The 23,022-nt window shown below is 38.5% G+C and overlaps 1 protein-coding gene across 5 annotated transcripts in view; it reads left to right on the top strand.

The window, feature by feature from the left end:
* The window catches only part of LOC103038070 (filamin-A-interacting protein 1), a 51,677-nt gene that overhangs the window by 15,625 nt on the left and 13,030 nt on the right, over window positions 1–23,022 (top strand). For 4 of the 5 annotated variants that reach the window (XM_007255455.4, XM_007255456.4, XM_007255454.4 and 1 more), the window contains exons 2-4: window positions 8,942–9,239; window positions 12,128–12,301; window positions 13,573–13,751. In XM_007255455.4, coding sequence (XP_007255517.3) covers window positions 8,943–9,239; window positions 12,128–12,301; window positions 13,573–13,751 — 650 coding nt within the window. In that variant the 5' untranslated portion in view covers window position 8,942. Of the gene's footprint in view, window positions 1–8,941; window positions 9,240–12,127; window positions 12,302–13,572; window positions 13,752–22,538; window positions 22,700–23,022 lie in introns of those variants that run through there. The other variant, XM_049484828.1, reaches the window with a different exon arrangement.

Genomic DNA, 23,022 nt, shown 5'->3' with positions numbered 1-23,022 from the left:
TATTTACTGTTAATATATAACTAATAATATATTATTTTATTAAGAACAACAGTAATCTAATGCTTCAAAATTCAGCCTAACTCTGCCCGCCCTCATAGACTGTTATTACAAGCGCGGACCTGATTTAAACTCCACATTTTTAGTAAGTAATGTTACAGCAATAAAACAGAGCTTTTAACTAAATTCCCAAATAGCTGGAATGAGCGAAATCTGTTCTAATGATGTTAATAAACAGTACAACACGGAAGAAGACTTTTTTTATTTTACGAAACTTTGACAGCGCTGTGTATTCTCCGCAGTTAATTACTTATCTAATCAGCCTGTTCTGATTTCTGTCCCCCATAACCCTTTCAATAACCTCTAATAGACTTTAATAGTCTTCAGTAGCCTTCTGCAGTCTTACCTGAGGTGAGCAGCGCGCAAACTGCAACGTGCCTTTAATTTTATCTGAGCAGAGATGTGGCTTCCTCAGCGCGTCCAGTATAAACCAATACGTAGTGGAGGAGCTGGAGTGTGAGCACACAGAAACTGCAGTGAGGAGCGAAAACTTCTGCATATTCAGCTCTAAAAACACTGACTATAAGCCCCTGCTGTTGTTAGCTAACCTTGCTCCGTGACTGATGCTCCTGAGGTTAGCTGCTGTTAGCTTGTGAGCTAACTAGCTCCATGACACACTGACTGGGCTGAAAGATGAACTGTAGAGAGCGGTATTATCCAGTTAGTGAGGTTTTCTTTTCACTACATGGCAGAATTGGTCCAACATATATGAACTACAGAAACTGTAAAAACACTCCAGGCTGAGCTGAGTCTGTAATGTGTAGCCCGTGGCTGGGCTGTAGCACTGAGTGGGTAGAGAAGACAGCAGGGCTCCTGCTGCAGCTCCGGCTAGTGGTTGGATGAGGAACTGCAGCTTCCTGTAAGCGAGCAGTTTCACCGGTTATCCACACACAGCTCTGATAAACTGCTTAACCCTAAACTCCTGAATCGTATTGGCTAAAATCAGAGGAATATCTGCCGATCGCCGATACCGTATTTTGGCTGAAAATCGGCCGATACCGATACACTGCTGATCGATCGTCCCATCTCTAGTGGTAACTACAGTAGTGGGGTGACTATTCTAAATGGGGTGTCTATAGGAGTGGGGTGTATTATCTAAGTGGGGTAACTACAGTAGTGGGGTGACTACAGAAGCGGGGTGAATATTCTAAGTGGGGTAACTACAGTAGTAGGTTGGCCATTCTAAATGGGGTAACTACAGTAGTGGGGTGTCCACAGGAGTGGGGTAACTATTCTAAGTGGGGTAACTACAGGAGTGGGGTGACTACAAGATTGGGCTGACTATTTGAAGTGCGGTAACTATTAGTTGGGTAATTGTTGGATTTATGAGCAGTCAGAACTTTATGGAGTTGAGTAACTATCAGGAGCTGAGGGACTATAAGAATGGTCTCTTAAGAGGGAATTAGTGACGTTAAGATTTTTATTTTTTTTATATAATCTTTTTTTTTTTCATTTTACCAGGCAAATTATTAAGAACAACTTATTTAAAATGGCACACAATTACTCACAATCAGAGTGGATTGGGGTAGCTATAAGGGTAGGGGTAACTAGAAGGATTAACATAACTGTAAATAGTGCAACATCTATAATAAATGGGCGAGCAAGATAACTGTCAGACAAGGACTAACTGTAAGAGTAGGTTAACTATTGGAGTGGTATCCCATACCCGTAAATCACTGTTTAAATGTAAGTCACACTGTAAGTCATGCTGGACGAATCTGCCAGTGCTGAAAATGTAAATGTATAGGTCTCAAGAGTAGAATGACCATCAGAATTGGGGTAAATATTACAGGACTACACTCATACTGCACATATACAATTTTTGCAATTACCATAAATAAATCAAAGCTGTCAGCCAAAGTCAGCTCGCCATGTATATACCTACCCTAATTTAGAATTCTGTAGAGGTCGTCTGAGTTTAAAGTGACAAGTCAATGCTGATCTGAACTTTAGAGATGTAACACCACAAAACTTCTTAAATGTTTTTTTTTTTGTTTCATAGAGATAAACTAAAGAACTAAATCCTTGATATTGTTCTACTGAGACTTTCTACATTATGAGTCTTCTGATAAACAAAAGTTGAGGCAAGACTGTATGATGAGTCTTAGTGTAATAGTATATGAGCTCAACTAAATAGCCAGACCACAGCAGCATTCTAATGCAATGCTGTTGCTTGAGTAAACATAACAAGTGTTGCTGTTTTGAACGCTTGCTCGTATAAAGTTATCTGATACTTGATCTTTGTGTAAACAGCAGGCCGGCGTATTTTATCCCGACCACAGGACTTTTTGCACAAATCAAATTGACATTCAAAATGAAGACAGCACCCACAGGAGAGGTCTGGCTGTTCCCCTCTAATGACTATTAATAACCCGAACAGTAAACTAGCAGCTCTCAAGCCATTGCCAGCATTTTTTTTTCCTGAGTCAGACGCCGGTTTCATCAGTGAGCCCACGACCGTGTGAGGGAAGTTATGGGCCAGGGCTCTTCCCCCAGGCTCAATCCACTCAAGCATTTGTGTGAACTACACTTACCAGAAACGTTCATAAAGCTGCTTGCCAAATAACCTGCTCCGGTTTAGGCAATACGTAAGCCTGTCGTTAATCAAGTCGGCAAAGATTTGGATGTATCAGGATGACGGTGTTGTCATAGTTGGAAGTAGATTCTCCCAGCATACGATGCCTCAGGAGAACATACCATTAATGACTATAGATAATGACTGCAGTGGCCAATCACAAGCCTTCCTATTAGCACATCCCTGTAGAGCAGCATGCTCGTGATTCCATCATGTTACAGAGACAAGTAAAAGCACTTGAATGCCGGCAGGCCTCAGGTCAGCATCCAAACAAGGCAAGGCATGGCTCCCGTGCAGTGGAAACCATGAGTATGACTTGGTTTGATAATGGAAACAATGGACCAAGGCTCCACGCTGCAGCCCAGGTCACATACTCTTACAGCAGGACGCCAGCACTTCACTCTGAATTGATGGTAGAGTACGTGTGAAATTCACGATAAGCTTAAAGCTCTATTCTCAAGGTCAGATTAGTAATTAAATATATAGCAAGTTACAAATGGTCTTATAGATGTATAAGTTTTATATGTAGGTTCACTAATATTCAATATTTATGAAATAATGTTACAGTAAAGATATGCATACTGTGTTATTACTGATTCTATATAGCTTTCTGAAAATTAGAACAAATATAGATTTGACCTGTGTTATTTGTAATGAGGTCAATATGTAGAAATTTAAGGGTTTAGCTTTTGAAAGTAATGATGGGCATTGTACATCGACTAGCACTTTGGCTAGATGTTGTGTTTCTACAGGGTTTCTGTACAGACACAGTCTGTGCTGGAAGCCAGAGCAGGGCTGCGTCATGCACATCTAATCACAACACGTCCCGGAGACAGACCAGACTGCAGGTGAATTAGAGTAATGACAGCAAATGATACCCTGAGTCTTTAAGAAGGTAATTTAATCCCTTGTGCACCGATAAATGTACTGAATTAAACTGATTAGATTAATTGATATAAATTCCTATATAACAGTCTGTGACACAGTTTTGCTGTCTAGTTTTGATTTAGCTGATTATAATCAGTGCTTTGCATCTTAAATGTGCATGCAGAAATTGTGTATTTAATATTAACATGTGAGTCAGAATCAAGTCTTGAATCTTTGGGGTGCGTGTCTCTAGAACTCAAGACTCATGTGAGTTCATGTCCAGTTTTGAGACTCTGGGGTCTAAGCCCATTTTAAATATCTTGTGTGAGCCTGACTTAAGGTTCAGTTCTGAAATGTGAGTCTGAGTTGAGTCTTGAATATCTAAAGTGTGAATCTATGTTGAATCTTGAGTCTCTGTGGTGTAAGTCTGTTTTTAGTTTGTCTCTGAGGTTTAAAGTCTGAGTCAAGTCTTGAGTCTCTGGGGCATAAGTCACTTTTAAGTTTGAGTCTCTGAGGTATGAGTCTAAGTCGAGTCTTGAGTTTCTGGGGTGTGAGCCTGACTTGAGGCTCAATTCTGAAATGTGAGTCTGAGTTAAGTCTTGAATCTCTGGGGTGTGAGTCTGAGTCAAGTCTTGAGTCTCTGGGACATAAGTCAGTTTTACGTTTTTTAGATCTGGAATGTGAGTCTGAGTTTAACTTAAAGTGGGGAATGTGAGTCTGAGTTGAGTCTTGAGTATCTGAGAAGTGAGTCCAAGTTGAGACTTAAATTTCTTGAATGTAAGACTCAGTCGAGTCTTGAGCCTTTGTGGTCTGAAGTCCGAGTTGAGTCATGAGTCTCTAGGCTGTGAGTCTGAGTTGTATTTTAAGTCAGCAGCATGCGTCAGAGTTGAATCTCTAATCTATAGGTGCATATTCATGTCAGGTCTTATGTATTTATGGTGTGATTTTAAGATCTGCCTTAAGCTTGTGTCAGAGTTGATTCTTGAGTCTCTGGGCTGAGAGTAATAGTGTGAGTCTTTTGTACATAATTTTTGTTGTCACTTTTAGCTGCAGGTATTTTACAAAATAGCCTGTGTTAAAGATTGCCAGCTGGCTTTAAATAATGAACTTTTTTCATTAGCCTGTAAAAAAAATCAGTTTAAAGAAAGGCTCTGTAGTTGATGTTGTATTGAAACTGATGCTGTTGTGAGTTGTGGGAGAATGGCATTAAAGTAATGAGTGTAGCTTTTCTGCTGCTCTGGGGTAATGGGCACAATTTTGGCACTATACCTTTTAAATTGTTGATGAAGTACTTGACATTAATGGCAGAGGGCTTACTTAAAAGTCTTACTGCATTTTTTCTTCCTGACAGTGACTACAGCAGTAAATTCACTATGACTCTCATAATGCCGTGTACACAAACTCTTAACACCATATTTTCTCAGCTGCATATATGCAATGTAAAACTGCCAAAAAAAAATATATATATATATATATATATATATTAATTGAGATATAAACTCAACTTATTTTTGGCAGATTAATGAACTATTAAAGATTTACTTATTAAAGATTACTTTCAAAGTTACTTTCAACACACATACGTTTGGAAACAATTTTTTTTTATTTACTACAATAATGTTTGTTGTGTTTTTTTGTTATTAATTGTAACAACTATTTTCTTTTTCTAGCTAAAATGTTGGCTTTTGAAAGTCAACATGTGACTGAAGTTTCCCCCCTCATTGCTTGTGATTGTGTGATGGGTAGGATGGGTGTATGATGAGTGTATGAGTGAGTTTGAGCTGATCTGCCTTACACGCTGAGTGCAGTTGTGGAATCTTGGCTGATGTGGTCAGAGGTCAGTGTGTGAGATCATCAGGGAGGTGTGGTGGATTTGCTGTTGATCAAAAATCCTGATGTCATACTACAGCTTATTGCAGAGATTACATAAAGCTGCGCTAGCTCTGCATTTACTCACTGTGAACTCTCTCTCTCTGTCTGTCTCTCTCTCACTTGCTCTCTCTCTCTCTCTCTCTCTCTCTCTCTCTCTCTCTCTCTGGGGGAAATCCCCCTCACAAATCACTGCGGTGCCCCAGTGCCTGGGAACACGAGAAACCGGGCTAATGTAGATTTACTGCGAAGGAAAACAAATTAGACGTGGGGATGAGTGCACACGCTGCTAAGCTTTTAGTTCTAGGAGCTCTGCTACAGTGTATCTGGACCCAGAATCACAGAATTACTAGAGCAAATGAAGTTTAGTTGGGGGATGGTTTCATTCTTTAGTTTTTATGTATATATCAAACTCAATAAAGAGATATAGGGGCCTGAATAACCTAATAAAAAAACACATATTAAAGACAAGTGTAGCCAGGTGGTGAATTGAGAATACACCTTTAAAATGTGTGTCTGTAACTTTAAGAAACACAATCAGAAGTGTTGTCACCCTGAGAGAGGAAAGGGAGGAGCTAAGAGCATGGTAGAGAAGGAGGCTCAAGCTGCAGTGAATGGTGGTGCTCCATTTTAGGATCCATCCAGAGCCATCCTAATGAAATAAGAGAAGCTGTTTGTCCAAGTTCTCTTAAAGAAATGCTCAAATCTTGTTGAGTAAAGCTGAGTAAATCGAGGTGAGCTTAAAAACAAATATTAAAAGAGCTCTGTTAATGGTATTAAGGTGGTATTAATGTTATTTATCTATTTTCTGTAATTAGTGCCACTACCAAATACTGTACTGTGTTCTTAGTTAGGGTTTTTACAGTGTATTCATTTTTATTTTTATTGTGTTGAGTACTATTTCAATTTAATCAGAATAAAATACCCCACGAAAAAAAGTTCTTTTGTCATTTGGTGTGCGTCCTTTCCCCGGTGACACAAGTAAAGTACATAAAAGATTAAAAAAGACAATAGCATAATGAATACGATTGATGGAAATGATACATGACAGCATAGAGGAACTTGGAGAGATATGTATGTTCATCATGTTGATCATGTTGCATGTTAAAAAAATGTGCAACATCTATAATGTTTAATATATGTTTTAGATTTTACATAGTGTATAAACTTAAGTATTTATACTGTATAATGCAGTGTGCATTATTATATCATGAAAATTTGTACTTGGTCATAAATGTCAAAAGTCTAAAAGAGGAAAAATCTCTTCACTAATACACATTTCCACAAGCCTGAATAACAGTGGAGGATGTCAAATCTGGATAAATCAAATCATAATATGTTTCAAGGCATTTCTGATGAAGCATGCCTGTAATTTTCCTGATGACACTGATTATTTTGGTCACTTTATTACAGGCAGTGTGGTTTTGCAGCCTAGTCTTTCATGGCTGAAATATTGAATCTGAGTAGATATCAAGGCAAAAGCTCTGGCTTTGTCGTAGACTTGGTGACTGGTTTGCTTTGGCCCTGCTCAGTACCTTTTCTGGCCGCCCCAGATGAGAAGTTCTTTGAGTTTCACACCAGTCAGTGAGGTGAAACAGCTGTTTGCTTCAGTTGACGTTTGAGTGAGAGGCTGAAAGTAAGCTGATGTAAACAGATGAGCTCATTTAGGCTGGACCGTCGCTGCTGAAGGGTCTGACTGTTCAGTTTACCTTTGGCCTTTGGTTTAAAATGCCATCAGCAGATAAATAGACTCTGAGGCACGGGTGTGTTTCTTAATCACTGCGGTGACCTCATGGCCCTCGCATTAGCTCAGCACAGAGCACCGCCACTGATTGCCAAAAGCTCAAGTTACTCTAACACGCTCTGTGTTACCCGGTGATGTCAAATCACACAGCTGCTTTAGTCTTTACACAGGCCGGCATTAAAGTTGTTACCTTGGATTTTTTACAGATTAAGTGTCGACAGTGTGGTTCTTAGACTAAATAAACAGTAGTGCTGCAGCTAAAAAGTTAAGCCCCCTGTACAGACATAACTATAACTATAGATCTTACACAGCAGTTACATACTAAATAATAGAAATGCATTTAAAACACCTAAAAAGTAATATTTGTGTGTCTCTCAGCTTGTACAGAATTTAATGTGTAATGCGTTTTACATTGCTAGATGTTACATTACTCTATATCTCGTGACTTTCAGAGGAGCCCAAAATTCAGTGAGAGTGGTTTGGTGTAAAACTCTTTATTTTAATAATTGGATAGAATCCAGGATCTTGCTGCTGGCAATCAGCAGCCAGAGCCAGGGAGAACACTCTTGGGCATGCTCTCTGTGGGTGGTGAGGGGTGGCACTCTCTTCCCTCATCACCCCTAGTGTGATGTGTTGGTCAGCACAGGCATCTATCAGCTGATGTATCAGAGATGGGGTCTGGCACTTTCCTCCAAGCACTTTTGGCACAGTAATGCTGCCTCAGCAGAAGTTGAAAAGATGTGGTGAGTGGCTGACTTCACATATTTTAGAGGAGGCACAAGACAGACTTCATTCTCCTAGTGTTTGGGGCATTACTGTTGATAGAAGGAGTCCTAATAAATAGGTTGGATAATTGGCCTCCAAATTGTGAACACAAATAAACAAATTATTTTAGGGAAACTTACCAAGACTGAACAGTGGTGGTGAATGGCTTCAAAACTCTATAGTTGTTATTGCCTCCAAAAGCTCCTCATATTTCTTATTAAAACATTACACAAGTAAGAATCACAGTTTTAAGAACCAGAAATGTCTTGTCTACTAAATTGTTGACTATCCCAAGTAGAGCTGCACATTACTAGACTGGCATTCCAATTGATTTCCCCTCCTTCAGTATGAATTGCAGTAATAAACAATACAGGAATTGTCACTAGATTTCACCAGAAGTCTGTGATCCAACTTGTTATGATGAAAATAATGCACACCATATATCCAAGATTGGAGTAAAATAACAATACAAGGCAGATCCTAGGTAAATATATCATGGAAAATATAAAAAGCGTGAATTAGGCCTATCATAATAATTAAGTTATTGTCCTATTGTAGATGAAATAGACATGAATGCAATAACTTTTTGCTGACCTCAGTAACGCCACAAGAAAGAACTACACCAGTATTTTAGCCATTTACACATTGACCAATGCATCAATAATAAATTATCCATACGAACACACAAACTATAACAGGGGGACTTGTTACTAATGGCTAATACATGCTTTAAGAAATGCATTCATAAATAGGTTACAAACACTTGACAGGCAGTATGAATCGCCAATAAAACATACACTATATTATATATTATATTCTCTAAATGTTTTTATTTAAACGGGTCTTATGTACATGACATTGCACATCCTGCAATGTCCTTATTACACCTACATTGTGATGACGAGGCTAAAACAATATATTGTGCAGCCCTAATCCCAATTCTTATAGGAACCCCTATGAAACTTTAAAAATACTATTAATATATTCCATAAGGGATACCACAGTGTACAAGTAAAAGTGGTGTATAATAGCTGATGACAGTTCTGTCTCTGTCTGTTTGTCAGAATGAGGTCCAGGACGAGTGGAATGGAAGCTCCGGACGGTGGGCACCTGCAGGTCAAACAGCCTGGGAAAAGCTTCCACAAAGACAAGGAGCAAAGGGAGAGCATACAGGAGTTGATGAAGAAGACCCCCACTGCTCAGATGGAGAAGGACGTGGAAAGAAAGGATGAGAATGTGGTCCCTGCAACAGTGAAGAGAGCACAGAAACCCTCAGAGAAGTGTAAGAGAAAGGCAGGACTGATGGAGCTCTCTAAAGAAGATCTGGTCCAGCTTCTCAGCATCATGGAGGGAGAGGTACAGGTAAGACACTACTAGTCCTCCTTAAGTGGCTTATTGTCATGTATTATGTGTTATGTACACTCACTAAATGCTTCATTAGGAACATTTGGAGATGTAATTATATTGGCTTGGACCTCCCTATGCTCTCAGAGCAATGATTTAATTATTTGTGGCTTTCTTTGTGGATTCCACCAAATTGGAATTGGAAAAAATCCTTTGAAATTCTGGTCCATTTTACATATCTTGTTTACATTCCATGCTTACATACTGTATTTACATATCTTCAATTCCTGCATAACTTCCAGGAATACCTTCATGCTGCAAATCTCACGTTCTATCACATCCTGAAGGTGTTCTACTGGATTCAGATTCAGTCACTAGAAAGACCACTAAAGACCACTGACATTTTGGTCACGAAGGGATATACAGGGTCAGTAATAATACTTTAACAAGGTTGTGGTGTTCAAGCAATGATTGATTTGTTTTAAATGCCCAAGGTGTGCCAAGAAACCCTACCACACACTATTCCACTACCTGTTCCACAAATTTTGACCATAACATCTATCTGTCTTATCAGAAATGAGAAAATTCTGTTCTTGTTGTGCCATTTGTGATGCGTTCCTCCTCAAAACAATTATACAAGAGTGGGTATCTGCAGTTACTATTGCCTTTCTGGCAGCTTAAAGCATTCTGGCATTTCTCCACTGACCTCTCCACTCCACAAGGCATTTCCATCTGCAGAACTGACTCTTACTGGATGCCTTTCTTTATTACATCATTCTGAGTAAACTCTGGAGACTCTGTAAATCCCAGCAGATCAGCAGTTCTAAATATATTCGATCTGGCTCAACTGAAACTAACAATCATGCCACTCTCAAAATGACTGACATTACATTTCTTCTCATTCTTATGGTTGATGTGTACAGCTCCTATGTGATTTGTAAACTCTCATGCTGCCACAGAATTGAGTGATTAGATAACTGCATTCATTAATAGGTATTCCTAATGAAGTACTTGGTGACTACAGATCATAAGAAGTCATGGAAGAAAGACATTTGGATCACCAGAGTTTTCACTGAATATAATTTACATAGGTCTATGTACAGAAACATGACACTGATGAGCTCAATGCTTTATGTCACAAAAATAGGACACAATAGTAAATGTTAATTTGAAATTATTTAAAAACATTTACATAACCAAGTGTAGCACCTGGATACATCAACCATACCCCAGTTTTAATAAGCAGATAAATTCTCTACAGACTCCTGTCAGCTGTATTTCCTCACAGATTTCCTCAATTTCTTCACCAGTTCTTTTGTAATAGCATTGAATGCCAAAGATGACCACATAATGTAATGACAGTAGTGGGGTTTAGATGGCAGGATGCTAGTGCTAGAGTTTCCAATTTGCACAATCATGCATATTTATAGAGATTTCTGCAATCTTTTTTTGGGAGCAAAGGTGCATAATTGCTGCTTGTTTTTAACACTTTCATTGCATACAAACAATACCCTATTTTTCACACTATAAGGCACACTTAAAATTCTTTAATTTTTTCAAAAAATCCTCAATGAGCCCTATAATCTAGTGAGCCTTAAGTATGGATTTTACCAGTCAGGTTGTAAAGAGCAGTAAAGCCACTTCGCTGAAGTGCAGCATTATACAGAACTGGAGTAACATTAGCGCTAGCTGCTAACCGCTATTTCCCCGTTCAGAGGGGAGTATATAGCACTGTAACCTGCTGCTAACCCCTGCTAGCACTGCTTGAGCAGCATTAGCATTAGCTGCTAATCGCAGCGCTAAGCGTTAGCTCTTTCACCATTCAAAGGTGAGTGTTATCGTACTGCTGCCTGCGTGTTTAGTGTGTTGCTAATGCTAATGCTCCAGCTTTTGTTTTTTTATGCATTTGTTAATCTAAGCTTACTGAAAATAAAAGATAAAAAATTAACAGTTTTGTTTACTGAGCTTAGCCTTACTTAACTTAGTTAGCTGCCCCCTCACCACCACCACCACCACCAAGCAGTGAGAGCTGCTAAATTAAACGTTCCTTATAGTGTTTCTTAAAATGTGCCTTACATTCTGGTGTAGCCTTATAGTGGGAAAAATACGATATAGAAACTGTGTAAAATAAAATCATTAAGGAAAAACCAACATTAAAATGTACTGTACTGCTGATATCAGTTAGACATATATAGATAGATAGATAGATAGATAGATAGATGTTGTAAATATATATTTTTGAGATGCATTAAATTAATGAAAAAATGCAGATATTTAAGTGCAACATCATGAGCATCATGTGATTCTCGTACTCTTTCCGATTTAAATATAATTTAAAAATGTATATTTTTTGTGTCAGAATTTATTGTGATATTATTGCATACAATATGATATGGCACACCCCTAAACAGCACCCTAGCACGTCAGTGACGCTGCTGTTCTGAGAATAATAATAAGAGAAGAATATTTTAAGAGTAATATTGGTTCAACAGTGCTCCTGTGGCCAATTATGTATGGGGTACAGACTGTACAACAGCAGATCTATACAGATCTTGTACACCTGCTTAGTGCATCAAGGATGTCTGTGTTTCTAACAAAGTGGTCAGAAAGCAGAAGGACAAGTTAGAAAAGATATAAAAGTAGCCAGTGAATGAAAGTAAAACAGAAAGCTAGTTTTGCCCAATTGTTTTTTTTTTTTGTTAAACAGCTTTAATATGTGGTAAATTGGTCTTAATGTGTATGGCTCCCTCTTGTGGATGCTGTAAAATAATGCATTTTCTTACAGAGGGCTGGACACCATTATGTACTGACACTACTGCTGAATCATCCAAGCATTTGATGTGATTATTATACTGTTGGGACTGTCTAATGATTGTAAAGATGACTCTGTTGGCTTGACTCGGCAGGCACGTGAGGACATTATTCACATGCTGAAGACGGAGCAGAAGCGCCCCGAGGCTCTGGAGGCTCATTACGGCTCCGCAGTCTCGATCAAACCCCTACAGGCCCTGCAAAGAGACTGTCAGCTGACCTGTGACAGGATGGCCCAGGATGATGTGTATGAAATCCCTATGATGGAGGTTAGAGATGATTTTTGCTAAATGTGTTTAGATGCATTTAAATACAAGCCCTATTTAAGCACAGTGACATTTATAGTATGACTTGTACAGCAAAATCAGAAGTGTTTAAGGGTCTGTGTTGGCTCTGAGTGGCTGAGCTGAATAAGTTGCTGACACTGTGGGCAGAGGATCGTAAGTTCAAATCCAGGATCATGCTGGTTGCCATCAGCAGCCGGAGTCACTTTGAATAAGTAGATGGGCATTAATGCAGGCTGGCACAGTGTGCTGATGAATCAGGGCTGGATATCCGGTGCCTAATGATGCTGCATTGGCGGAAGTTTATAAAGAGGTGATGGATGACTTGGATGGATGATGGATTATTTTATCTCAGTTGGCATGCACTTATCCTTAACTTCCTAATGATGTGAACATTTCAAATAATAGGAGGAGTGTAATCATTAAAGGGCCTTAAAGTATGATATGATTTTTTTTAACATAGGTGATAACCTAATCAGAATGTGTCTTCAGATATTAAGGAAACTTGCTAAGTTGCTCTGGCATCTATTGACAGCATAGCCTCAGCCACTATTTTTTTATTTGAACTGTGCAGTACATCTCGTGTGGGATTTAGCCTCCGAATCTGCCTACTGCCACTCCCCCAGTCCCGTATCTACACTCATGGTTGGCAGGTATATACAGTAACATGTAAACAGTGAGCTGCAGCAATGAAAAATGGCATGCTGATCTTTCTGCTGAACAGGTAATTACTCAACTTAAGTAAGTGAGTGGGTTAATTAGGGAGAATATAGGGGAAAAAAAACTAAATTATTGAATTAAAAAAAAGGACCCATGTAACTGAGAATGTAATTTTTCATCAATACATCCATATATGGAGAGTAACTTTTTGATATTCATCATGGAGTAGATGCTGCTATCATAAACTTGAATATAAGCAGCAGTTTTTTTTTCTCAACATCCCTAGATTTAAGGCTAAAGTTTAAAATTCAATAAATAGTGAAATAGTAAAAAAGAATCCTAATTAAGTCAGGTAATTAAAATGCTTTTGAGATTAAAATCCTGGCTGATAATAAGATTAAATCTCTGAGGGAGAATAAAATACAAAAACAAGTCATTCCTGTTGTGTGATTCTGTGTGATTCGTATGAGTTGGGACATGAAAGTTCTACAGGTGCTGATGTTCTTGTCATCTTTTACACTGATGGGTGTCATGCTGTGTTAAAGCTAAGATGTTTCTTAAATGTTGTGTGTGTGTGTGTGTGTGTGTGGGTGTAGCTGGACCGTCTGGAGGGAAAGCACCGAGAGACATACAGACGCATGCTGGAGCAGCTGCTGCTGGCCGAGAAGTGCCACCGCCGTACTGTCAACGAGCTGGAGAGCGAAAAACGCAAACATATTGACTTCATGAACAAGAGCGATGACTTCACCAACCTGCTGGAACAGGAGCGCGAGAGGTGAGCACTGTGTGTGTGTCTGAACACAACCTGGTAAAAGCTGTGTTTCAGATGTTTCAGACCAGCAGGTTTGTGCTCCTGACCACAACACGCAATATCTGATTTGAATCACTTTAGCCTATAATGTGAACGTAGCCTCCAATAACTATTGCTTTAAATTTATATATGGCCCTTAAAGGGTTCTTAATGTAAAATCTGTGGTACATGGTTCAACAATGCACCAAAAATGATTCTGATATTATATTAGGAATATATAGAACACATTAGGACATTTATCAACCTCAAATTAGCTAAATAATTCCCTATAATTTGCAAAAAGTTTATGTACTTTCAAAGTCATCTTGTCAGGAAGTTCCACAATATCCATGAAAATAAAGAAAAAAGAATAATAGAATTATTATACACACACACACACACACACACACACACACACACACATACGCACTAGGTGCTCTAAAGAATACAACCCATTTAAAAAGACATTTTAATGTGCATCATTTCCACATGAAAGAAATATACATATATTACACCTAAACAGTTTGCTAATAACTGATAGAACATATTTATTCAAGTGTAAATGATGAATGCATGATGATTTGAATTCAATCAATGTACATAATGCAGCTCCAGTTCAGCGTTAGTCCATTTACACAAAGACCCCCACACAGCGAAATATGAAGCAGAAGGAGCTCCACAGTGGGCCCCCCTAAAGCCCCTCTGATTAGAGAAAGAACTAAAAGGACTCACTAAAACGATGAAGAGGCCACCCAAGGGCAAACGCCACCACAGGCAGCCCCAGAGCGGGAGGGGGACAGCTTCTTTAACAACTCTTGGCTAAATGAGATGTCACGGCACGGAGGCCACTGGTCCATAGCCAATTAGTGCAGACAGTAATGCGAGATTATAGAGCTTGTGCTTTTCATATTAATATTCAATATTTACTGCCAAACTTATAAAGCTGTATAGAACTTTCTTTTGGTGTGATTAGCGTCCAAATACAGAAAAATAAACAACAACAGAAGACAAAAACAGTAAGACAAGAAACTGTAAGCTGTAACAGACCTGCTGTAAAAATGCTTTTACTGCAACAATGTCCATAACAAACAACAATTTTAAAAGAGTTGGTTTTTATGTGGTATTTTACTATGATTTCTGAGAGGTAGTTTATTTACAATGTATAATTTTTGGTAAGCTCCTGTTAAATTGAACACTTTTTGTATGCTTTTGTATTTCTGCACTCCAAACGCAAATATATCCATCCATCTGTTTTCTTTTAAATAGTTTGGTGGGTGTCAGTATGGCTCTCTTATTGTGATGTCACCCACCCACTAGATCAGTTGATCATTTTGGTTGAGAAGCTCAGACAGTACACAGCAGAATTAGCCAGCAGACTTCGTCTGACAGAGGAATCTGTTCCTACTGTGCGTGACAAGTCTGCAGATGAGGGAGTTCAGCTATTCTGCTCCACACGCTCCTTGGGTGAGCTGCCATTTAGCACAAGCCAACACTAATGTGTGGTAAAACACTTATGTGCATATTATGTGCAGCTTATGTGCATAGAAGTGACAGAGCCCTTAAACGGCTCATTCTAAAAGAGACAGAAACCGACAAGAATGTGTGAGAGTGATTCTGTGCAAAGAACTTTATGAACATGTTTTGCATAGCCCATAGACCCTTCTAACTTGTGTAAAAAGAGGTATAATGTGCCCCCTTTAAAAAAAACTGACTTAATAAATACTTAATAAATGTATTCAAAAGCTAAATAGGAAAACCAAGATTATAGGACCAGGTTCATAAGTTATTTAATTTAATTTAAATGTAGGTATACAACACATTGCACAGTGAACAGTTGAATCCTTGGGATAAATAAAACTCATAAAACAGAAATAAAATGCAACAAAAATTGTGTAGTATAGTCCTGAGTTGTTTACTATTTAATGTCAATAAAAGAGTACATACTACAATTCACATATGTTATCATTCTGTGTTAACAGATTTTGGTCTACATGTCCTTTCTTGTAAAAAAATAACAAGACTAAATGAACTAAATAAACTTTTCCTCAAATGAGGAAATTTGATCAGACTTTTTTTTACATTTTAGAAACACCTTAAAATTCCATATTGTTGTTGTTTCTATTAAATATGTATGCTGTATTTCATTCTTCCCTCGAAAAAGAACAGTTTAAAAAATTACTAAAAAAATTAATTATGTCCACCATGGGTGTATTAGTTCATATTCAAGTATACAAACACATAGGTGGCCTGGATTAAAAAGTGTAGAAACTGTATTTTCCACTCAATTATATTAACTAATTTCAATATTATATATATTCAATATTATCCCAAGTAATACTGATCAGTCTGTCTAAGAAGGTTAGGTTTTTCAAACACCAGTAATCTGTGATTTTTACTGCTTGTTTTGTGTTTATTTGCTGCATGAGTAGAACGCATGCCTGAGTAAAGTCTTCATAAAGCATCACAGCTCTTTTGTTATGCCTTCAAAAAGGTTCAGCAAGTCAGAACAGGTGCATAGTTAATGTATGAGACCCATCTGATACGGCCTCTACAGGAGATGATAGTGATCAGGTGTATGCAGTGTGTGTTTGGGGGGCCAGTAGGGGAATCAAGATGCTGGAGCGTTCGCAGCTATGCACAACTGAATTCTCACTGAGCGGAAACGAATAGGTCACTACATCTACATAAATCACACATTTTCTACCATTTACATCATCAACTGTGTTCTATGGGGCACCAGATTCCTCCTGGAGGGCAGAAATGCTATACATTGAAAAACAGAGAGAGCTGCTCAGATGCTTTCTTCATACACTGATTTTGATCAATCAGTTCTTCTCTCCGCATATCTGTGTTTATAGAGCTGGGACTGTGAAGAATTTGTGGAGAATAAAAACTCCAACCATTATAAAAGATGTGTGGGCAGCAGTAAAGAATGAATGGAAAAAAGCTAATGTACATCTTTTAAAGACAGTGGGAAGAAAGTATACAAATCAGAGTAAGGTGGTCATCACCCCCAGAGGTACAGTCCCCTGCAAAAATATTGAAACAATGAAGCCGATCTTTTTATTTCTGGTGTAGACTGAAAACATTTGAATTTGACATTAAAAGATTAATATAAGACAAAAGATCAACATTTCAGATTTTATTTACATCAGGATCTGACACACAGTTCAGACCATAGAACCTTCTGTATGAACCCACCCATTTTTCTTGTGAGCATAAGTATTGGAACAGATAACTTTTTGTCCCCACATTTCATCAAGCAGAACAAATAAAACATCAATGGTTACAAAAGATAATGTATAGACCTTCTATCATGTACCGATGGAGTGTAGATTCAGAGCAATAAGACAAATTAGCTGCCCTTCAAAAAACTGTTTATAGTCTTTTGTTCATTAAGAGCTTAGAAATAATTTACTGTTACAGCTTAATCTAATTATCCAGTATATGTGCGGCTGCATTCATTGCAGTTCTTGGAAAGTGCAGTGACACAAAAAATACGTTAAGCTTCCACCACATGCCCATGTTATAAAATGTTTGTTGCTCACATTAAAAGGGCACTTCACTCAAACCAAGGGCACTCATGGCCCTTAGACATTTATGGAGAGTTGACATGGGGACCCTGCTTGCTAAAGAAACAAAGCTCTGACACGCATGCAGCTGCTTTTCACATGCTATAAAACTTCAAAATACTTCCCGCGTCTGGCCAAGAACTTTACATAAAGCCCTGCTTAACCTGATATTCTGTTCAGTGTTCATAATGGCCCTCAGACTGACCAGTGAAATAATAACATTATTAATAAAATAATGTTCAGATTTCAACATAAAACTGACCCTCAGTTCGACATGCTCAGTGTTTGTGTGCATTCACGGACCCATGTTGTTTATATGTGCTGTAAGTAGAGCAGCCTGTGGTTACACGGTCTATCGAACGTGGGCTGAAGATGACATAAGATGACCTCATGCTGATTTACTGATTCCCTGTTAAAACTGCCTGTCTGGAGAAAGTAGAGACAAACAAACTAAAAACAATAAAGTTAAATGAATTTACAATCTGTGCTTTTAAACATATAGAGAGTATCATCTGGGTATTTCAGGTTATTAAAATTTTGAAGTACACAGTGTCCTTTACATTGTCTGAACTTTTCCTGAATGAACAGAAAAGGTCTACAACATATATATTTACTGGTAATGATTATGTAAAAAATAATTCTAAAATAGGATTTTGTAGATAATTAGCTACTTTTAACTAATATTCACCAAAAATATCTATGAAATGCAGTTAAATGCAGCTCTAAACTTAAACCCTGATCCTCACCCTTAATGTCACAATAAGGAAGAAACACCCTGGCTCCACCCCTTACCTTTCAACCCCCACCAGAGCCCCTCCCCACATTCTGTCAATTTGATTGAGAACCTCAGACAGTACACAGCAGGATTAGCCAGTAGACTTTTTCTGACAGAGGGATCTGTACCTATTATCAATGGAGAGTCAGCAGATGAGGAAAATGTTGGGCTATAATCTCTTCATCTTTCTCAGTTTTGGTTACAGTGTTTAAAAAATGCAATTGGGCTGCTGTGGGCAGCTTTGATCCATAGCAGTGGTTAGCATTTGGTCCACAAGTACTCTGCAAAATGAAATCGTACATTTGAAGGCAAAAGGGATGTATATAGGGAAAAAACAGCAAAACGGCATCAGAGTATTTTTTTATATTTTATTTTTTGTCACATACTTACATACATGAATATTTATATTTTAGAGAACCTTTTGACATATTTTACATTTTTTATTTGTTTTATATATTTTTTATATTCTAAAACTTTCTGGATGTTCTAAAATACATCATTTAAACTCTTACTGGCTTAATGCATTAAAACTTTAGACTGGTTGTAAATTCCAAGAATTAACCTGTAATCTAAAAATGTATGACAAAAAATATAACATTTTAAATTAAGCGTATTACCTCTCAATATAATCATATTATATTTCATAACATCAAGCTGCTCTGTCATATAATTTTTTTTATACACAAACAAAAGACTGTAATAAAAACTATTTTGTCCATCTTTCATTAAGGCTTTCATCCTTTCGTTAGTAAATTGTACTTAAATCTGAGCAACTTAGTACTAAGATTTAAGCAAAATTTAATCAAAATTGCATTTGATAAATTTAAGCAGTTCAAAACATTTTTTGTTGCTTATTTGATTTGTTAACAGGACATTTTGTTCCAATAGTGTTATATATCAGTCTATATTTGCTTCACCTTTGCCATTATAAATATAAAATTAAAGCACTTATGGCGTTAATGATCTAGTGCCACAGTCAGTGTCTGGCAGTAGCTTGCACCGCTTGACCCTCTTCACATATCCCTCATGTCTGCTCTGAGCACAAGTCTTTCAGCAACGTGTAAGCACATTCCTCCCCAATCCTCTCATCTCAGAAATTCATCCCAGGTGATGTCATACCAGCCATGCAGCACCTGTGATTGGACAACAGGGCGCTAAGGGGAATGCCCCCCGGAACAATAAAATCTATTGTGTTGGCAGTTTCATGAGTGGAGCTCTTACTGTCCTCTCTCATTTAAGTTTTTTGAGAGAGAAATTTACGTTTGGAGTTGAAGTTTGAAGAGCATGTAGGTGAGTGTTTTCTTTGGAACCGTAGTCTATCGGCACAAGAGATTATTATTATTATTGACATCAGGGATGAATTTTTAGCATTGAATAAACTTCTTAAATGATATCTTTATTTTTTTTAATAAATAAATATAAATGCACTTGTGCACCTACCAGTTCATACAGTTATCTAACTAGACAATCATGCTAGGTTTCAGAATTTCTAAAACGTCTGATCTACTGGGATGAACATGCTTAACAGTATCTATAGTTTACTCAGAATGGTGCAGTAACGTGCAAACATTCAGTGACAGCAACAGTTCTGCAAACTTTCCAAAATGTTTTGAGAAATTAACAGATAATGGTCAAACAAGTTTGAGCTGACAGAAAGGCTACTGTACCATGCACAATATGTACAACCTTGCTGCAAATTGTTACAACAGAGGAAGACAATCACATTGGGTTCTAATTCTGTCCGTCAAGTACAGAAAGCTGAGGCTGCAGTGGACACAGGCTCACCAACATTCGAAGAGTGAAAAACACAGCCTAGTCTGTTTACATTTGATTTATTTAAAAGCGTAAATAAAAAAGCATCTGCAGCTGAAAACTTTAGTCCAGCTTAAAGATGTTGGAGCAGGGGTTTGTTTTTTAAACAGAAGCCTCTCAATCTAAGGACAACTTGTTTAAAACTAGATTGGTGATGTTTCATCAGCTTCCAGGCCTGTGCTTTAGTGGTTATTGAATTGTTCTTGACCATCCAAAACAGTTTCTTCTAATGGTAACAATTTGTCTCTAAGATACAGTGGTTGGACAGTGAAACTGAAACACCTGTCATTTTAGTGTGGGAGGTTTCATGGCTAAATTGGAGCAGCCTGGTGGCCAATCTTCATTAACTGCACATTGCACCACTAAGAGCAGAGTGTGAAGGTTCAATTAGCAGGGTAAGAGCACAGTTTTGCTCAAAATACTGCAATGAACAACATTATGGGTGACATACCAGAGTTCAAAAGAGGACAAATTGATGGTGCACGTCTTGCTGCCGCATCTGTGACCAAGACAGCAAGTCTTTGTGATGTATCAAGAGCCACGATATCCAGGGTAATGTCAGCATACCACCAAGAAGGACCAGCCACATCCAACAGGATTAACTGTGGATGCAAGAGGAAGCTGTCTGAAAGGGATGTTCGGGTGCTAACATGGATTTTATCCAAAAAACATAAAACCACGGCTGCCCAAATCACGGCAGAATTCAATGTGCACTTCAACCCTCCTGTTTCAACCAGAACTGTTCGTTACCACAATACATTATTGTGGTCTAAAACCAGGTGTTTCAGTTTCATTGTCCAACCCCTGTACATTCCTGACTTAGTATAAAGTTTAAAGAGCCGACTTAGCTAAACTTTCCTATTGTACTGCAAGTTGATCAGCGCAATGGGTCTTGTCTTACACCCTGCGCAAAGTGTGTTGCGATGCTTATTGCTATTTTACACTCCGTCAACAGTCTATTTTCATTCTTGTGCCTGCACTGTTAAAATAGTGATGGGGTTAAAGAATATATCTACGCCAATGAGAGTGGCGGTCTGGAAGTGAGGTGTGTTCAGGTACATTTCTGGCGTGTTTTTTATCTTGGCAGAAGAAAAGTCAGACGTCCGTATCTATCTTACTTACACAGGTGTGCCGTGCACACTCAGCACACATACACCTCGCGTGATAAATGCTCGTTCTGCAGAACACAAATTGGACCTGCTTGTGCCAGAGTCCTGCACGGGTCCGTTTTTTGAGACCCGCACCCACCCATATCCGCAGAGTACAGCACCCACCCACCCGCGAAGCTGTGGTTATTTCAAAGTTAAATCTGTACCTGCCCGGACCCGGTGCATCTGGCTCTTAAAGTGGCAAGTGACACACTGATTTATTTCACTTTACGCCCAAAACACACCCATGATTAATTAAGAGAATTAATACATACCTTTTGCGCATTTCGAGCCACGCAAGGCATATTGTTTGTATCCTTACGATCCCAAACAGAAATTGACCCAACATAAATTAAGCTGCGCTGTGCTCGTTCTATAGAACCTTACAATAGGGCCCAGTACGTGTCTTCAGACAAATCGTCCAGGCTGTTGAGAGTCCTCAGCAGATTATATGATGTTTTGGTACTTTTGGCTCCACTGAATTAATAATCGATTTAAAATGTAACATTTGAGCAAATCTCTTAATCTTCTAAGCTCTCTCAAATTAGCTTGTATGTCTAAAGGCGTATTAGTTCCAGAAAACTAAGAACCAGTGCAGAAGCAGTGATGTCATTTTTGCATTCACATGATTTTAGACATTTCAACAACGTTCTACCTGTACACTTTTAGGAAAAATAATATTGAAGCTCTTTTCTTTAAGCAACCACAAAGAACACCATCTCTCTAATAGAGAATAACTACTGTATATATAACCAAGCAAAAAAGCACTTAAACCAAGCTCTAGCTGCTACAGCCACTATGAAAATGTCTTTTTCATAAGCTGTCTCTTTGGCCATTGAAAGAAAGAAAAACTGTGCATTTGCAAACATTTATCTTAAACTAAATAATGCAGACTTATGTTAATAATTTATAAACATCCTGCAATAAAATCTGTTTATTTTTTTATTTAAAGAATGCACATTCTGCTTATTTTCTGTACGCATTCTGCTATTCTTGTGCAGACAATTCAGAAAAAAAACTCCCTTTTGTGGCATTCCTGGACGACAGGGGAAAAGCCAGCAGCTCTGGCATTGTTCCCCAACAAAACAAAACTTTTTCTTTTGCATTGTTGTCCAGTTCCCATGGCAACACTTGGTTGCAGGAGCGGAGGGAAATATTTAGGTCATGCTGGAAGCTGGATCGGGGTGATCTGTGTGGCACGGAGTGTGAACCCCTCTGAGATCTTAAAGCAGTTTGCTACTTCAGCCCCTTGTTTTTCTGTCCATTTCCTAAAACAACATCCTGACTTCTCTATGAGCAAACAGTGAAAAACGAGTGAAGAGAGGCTTGTGGGGAATTAAGCCGTGCCCCCTCGGCTCAGACGCCTCCTTCTCTGCCCAAACAAGGGCAGAACAATCCTGTGCCTTATATGGGAGGATGATATCACCAGCAAGTGGAGCTGTGCCTTTTTACACAGCCTTCACCTTTCATTGTGCACCCGTGACATGTTTGGAATGTGATGGCTAATTCGGCAGGGATTGGGGCCCTTACCCGACCCGAGAGGTTTCTTAGCGGCTCACGACGACATGCATAGTGCAAAACATGCTGCATGGCATGGACTTAACTGGAACACTTCCCAGCTACAGGGTGAGTGAACTCTGTTTAGAGAAGGAGGGATGTTTATGAACGAGCTCCATCAAGGCTGGACTCGGATTTGCTGCAGATATTATGGGTCAGGGTATTTTGTACAATTTGTTTGAAATATTGAGTAACATAGACAACATATTAATGTTTTAATTTTTACTGTAAGTTTTGAAGTCTAATGTTGTCTGGTTCAATTTTAGTGAACTTGTTGTGCTGACATGCAGGACTCCCGCAGAGCTGAATGGTGTAAACATTTACCAGCATCACGGCTGGTTAGTTTTTAGGAAGTGTTTTTGACAGCAAGACATACAGTAGATACCTTTAAT

The sequence above is a fragment of the Astyanax mexicanus genome, chromosome 1 (genome assembly GCF_023375975.1).
Source record: "Astyanax mexicanus isolate ESR-SI-001 chromosome 1, AstMex3_surface, whole genome shotgun sequence".
Taxonomy (NCBI): Eukaryota; Metazoa; Chordata; class Actinopteri; order Characiformes; family Acestrorhamphidae; genus Astyanax; species Astyanax mexicanus.
The sequence above is the reverse complement of the archived record's forward strand: the minus strand, read 5'-3'. Positions and strand labels throughout refer to the sequence as shown.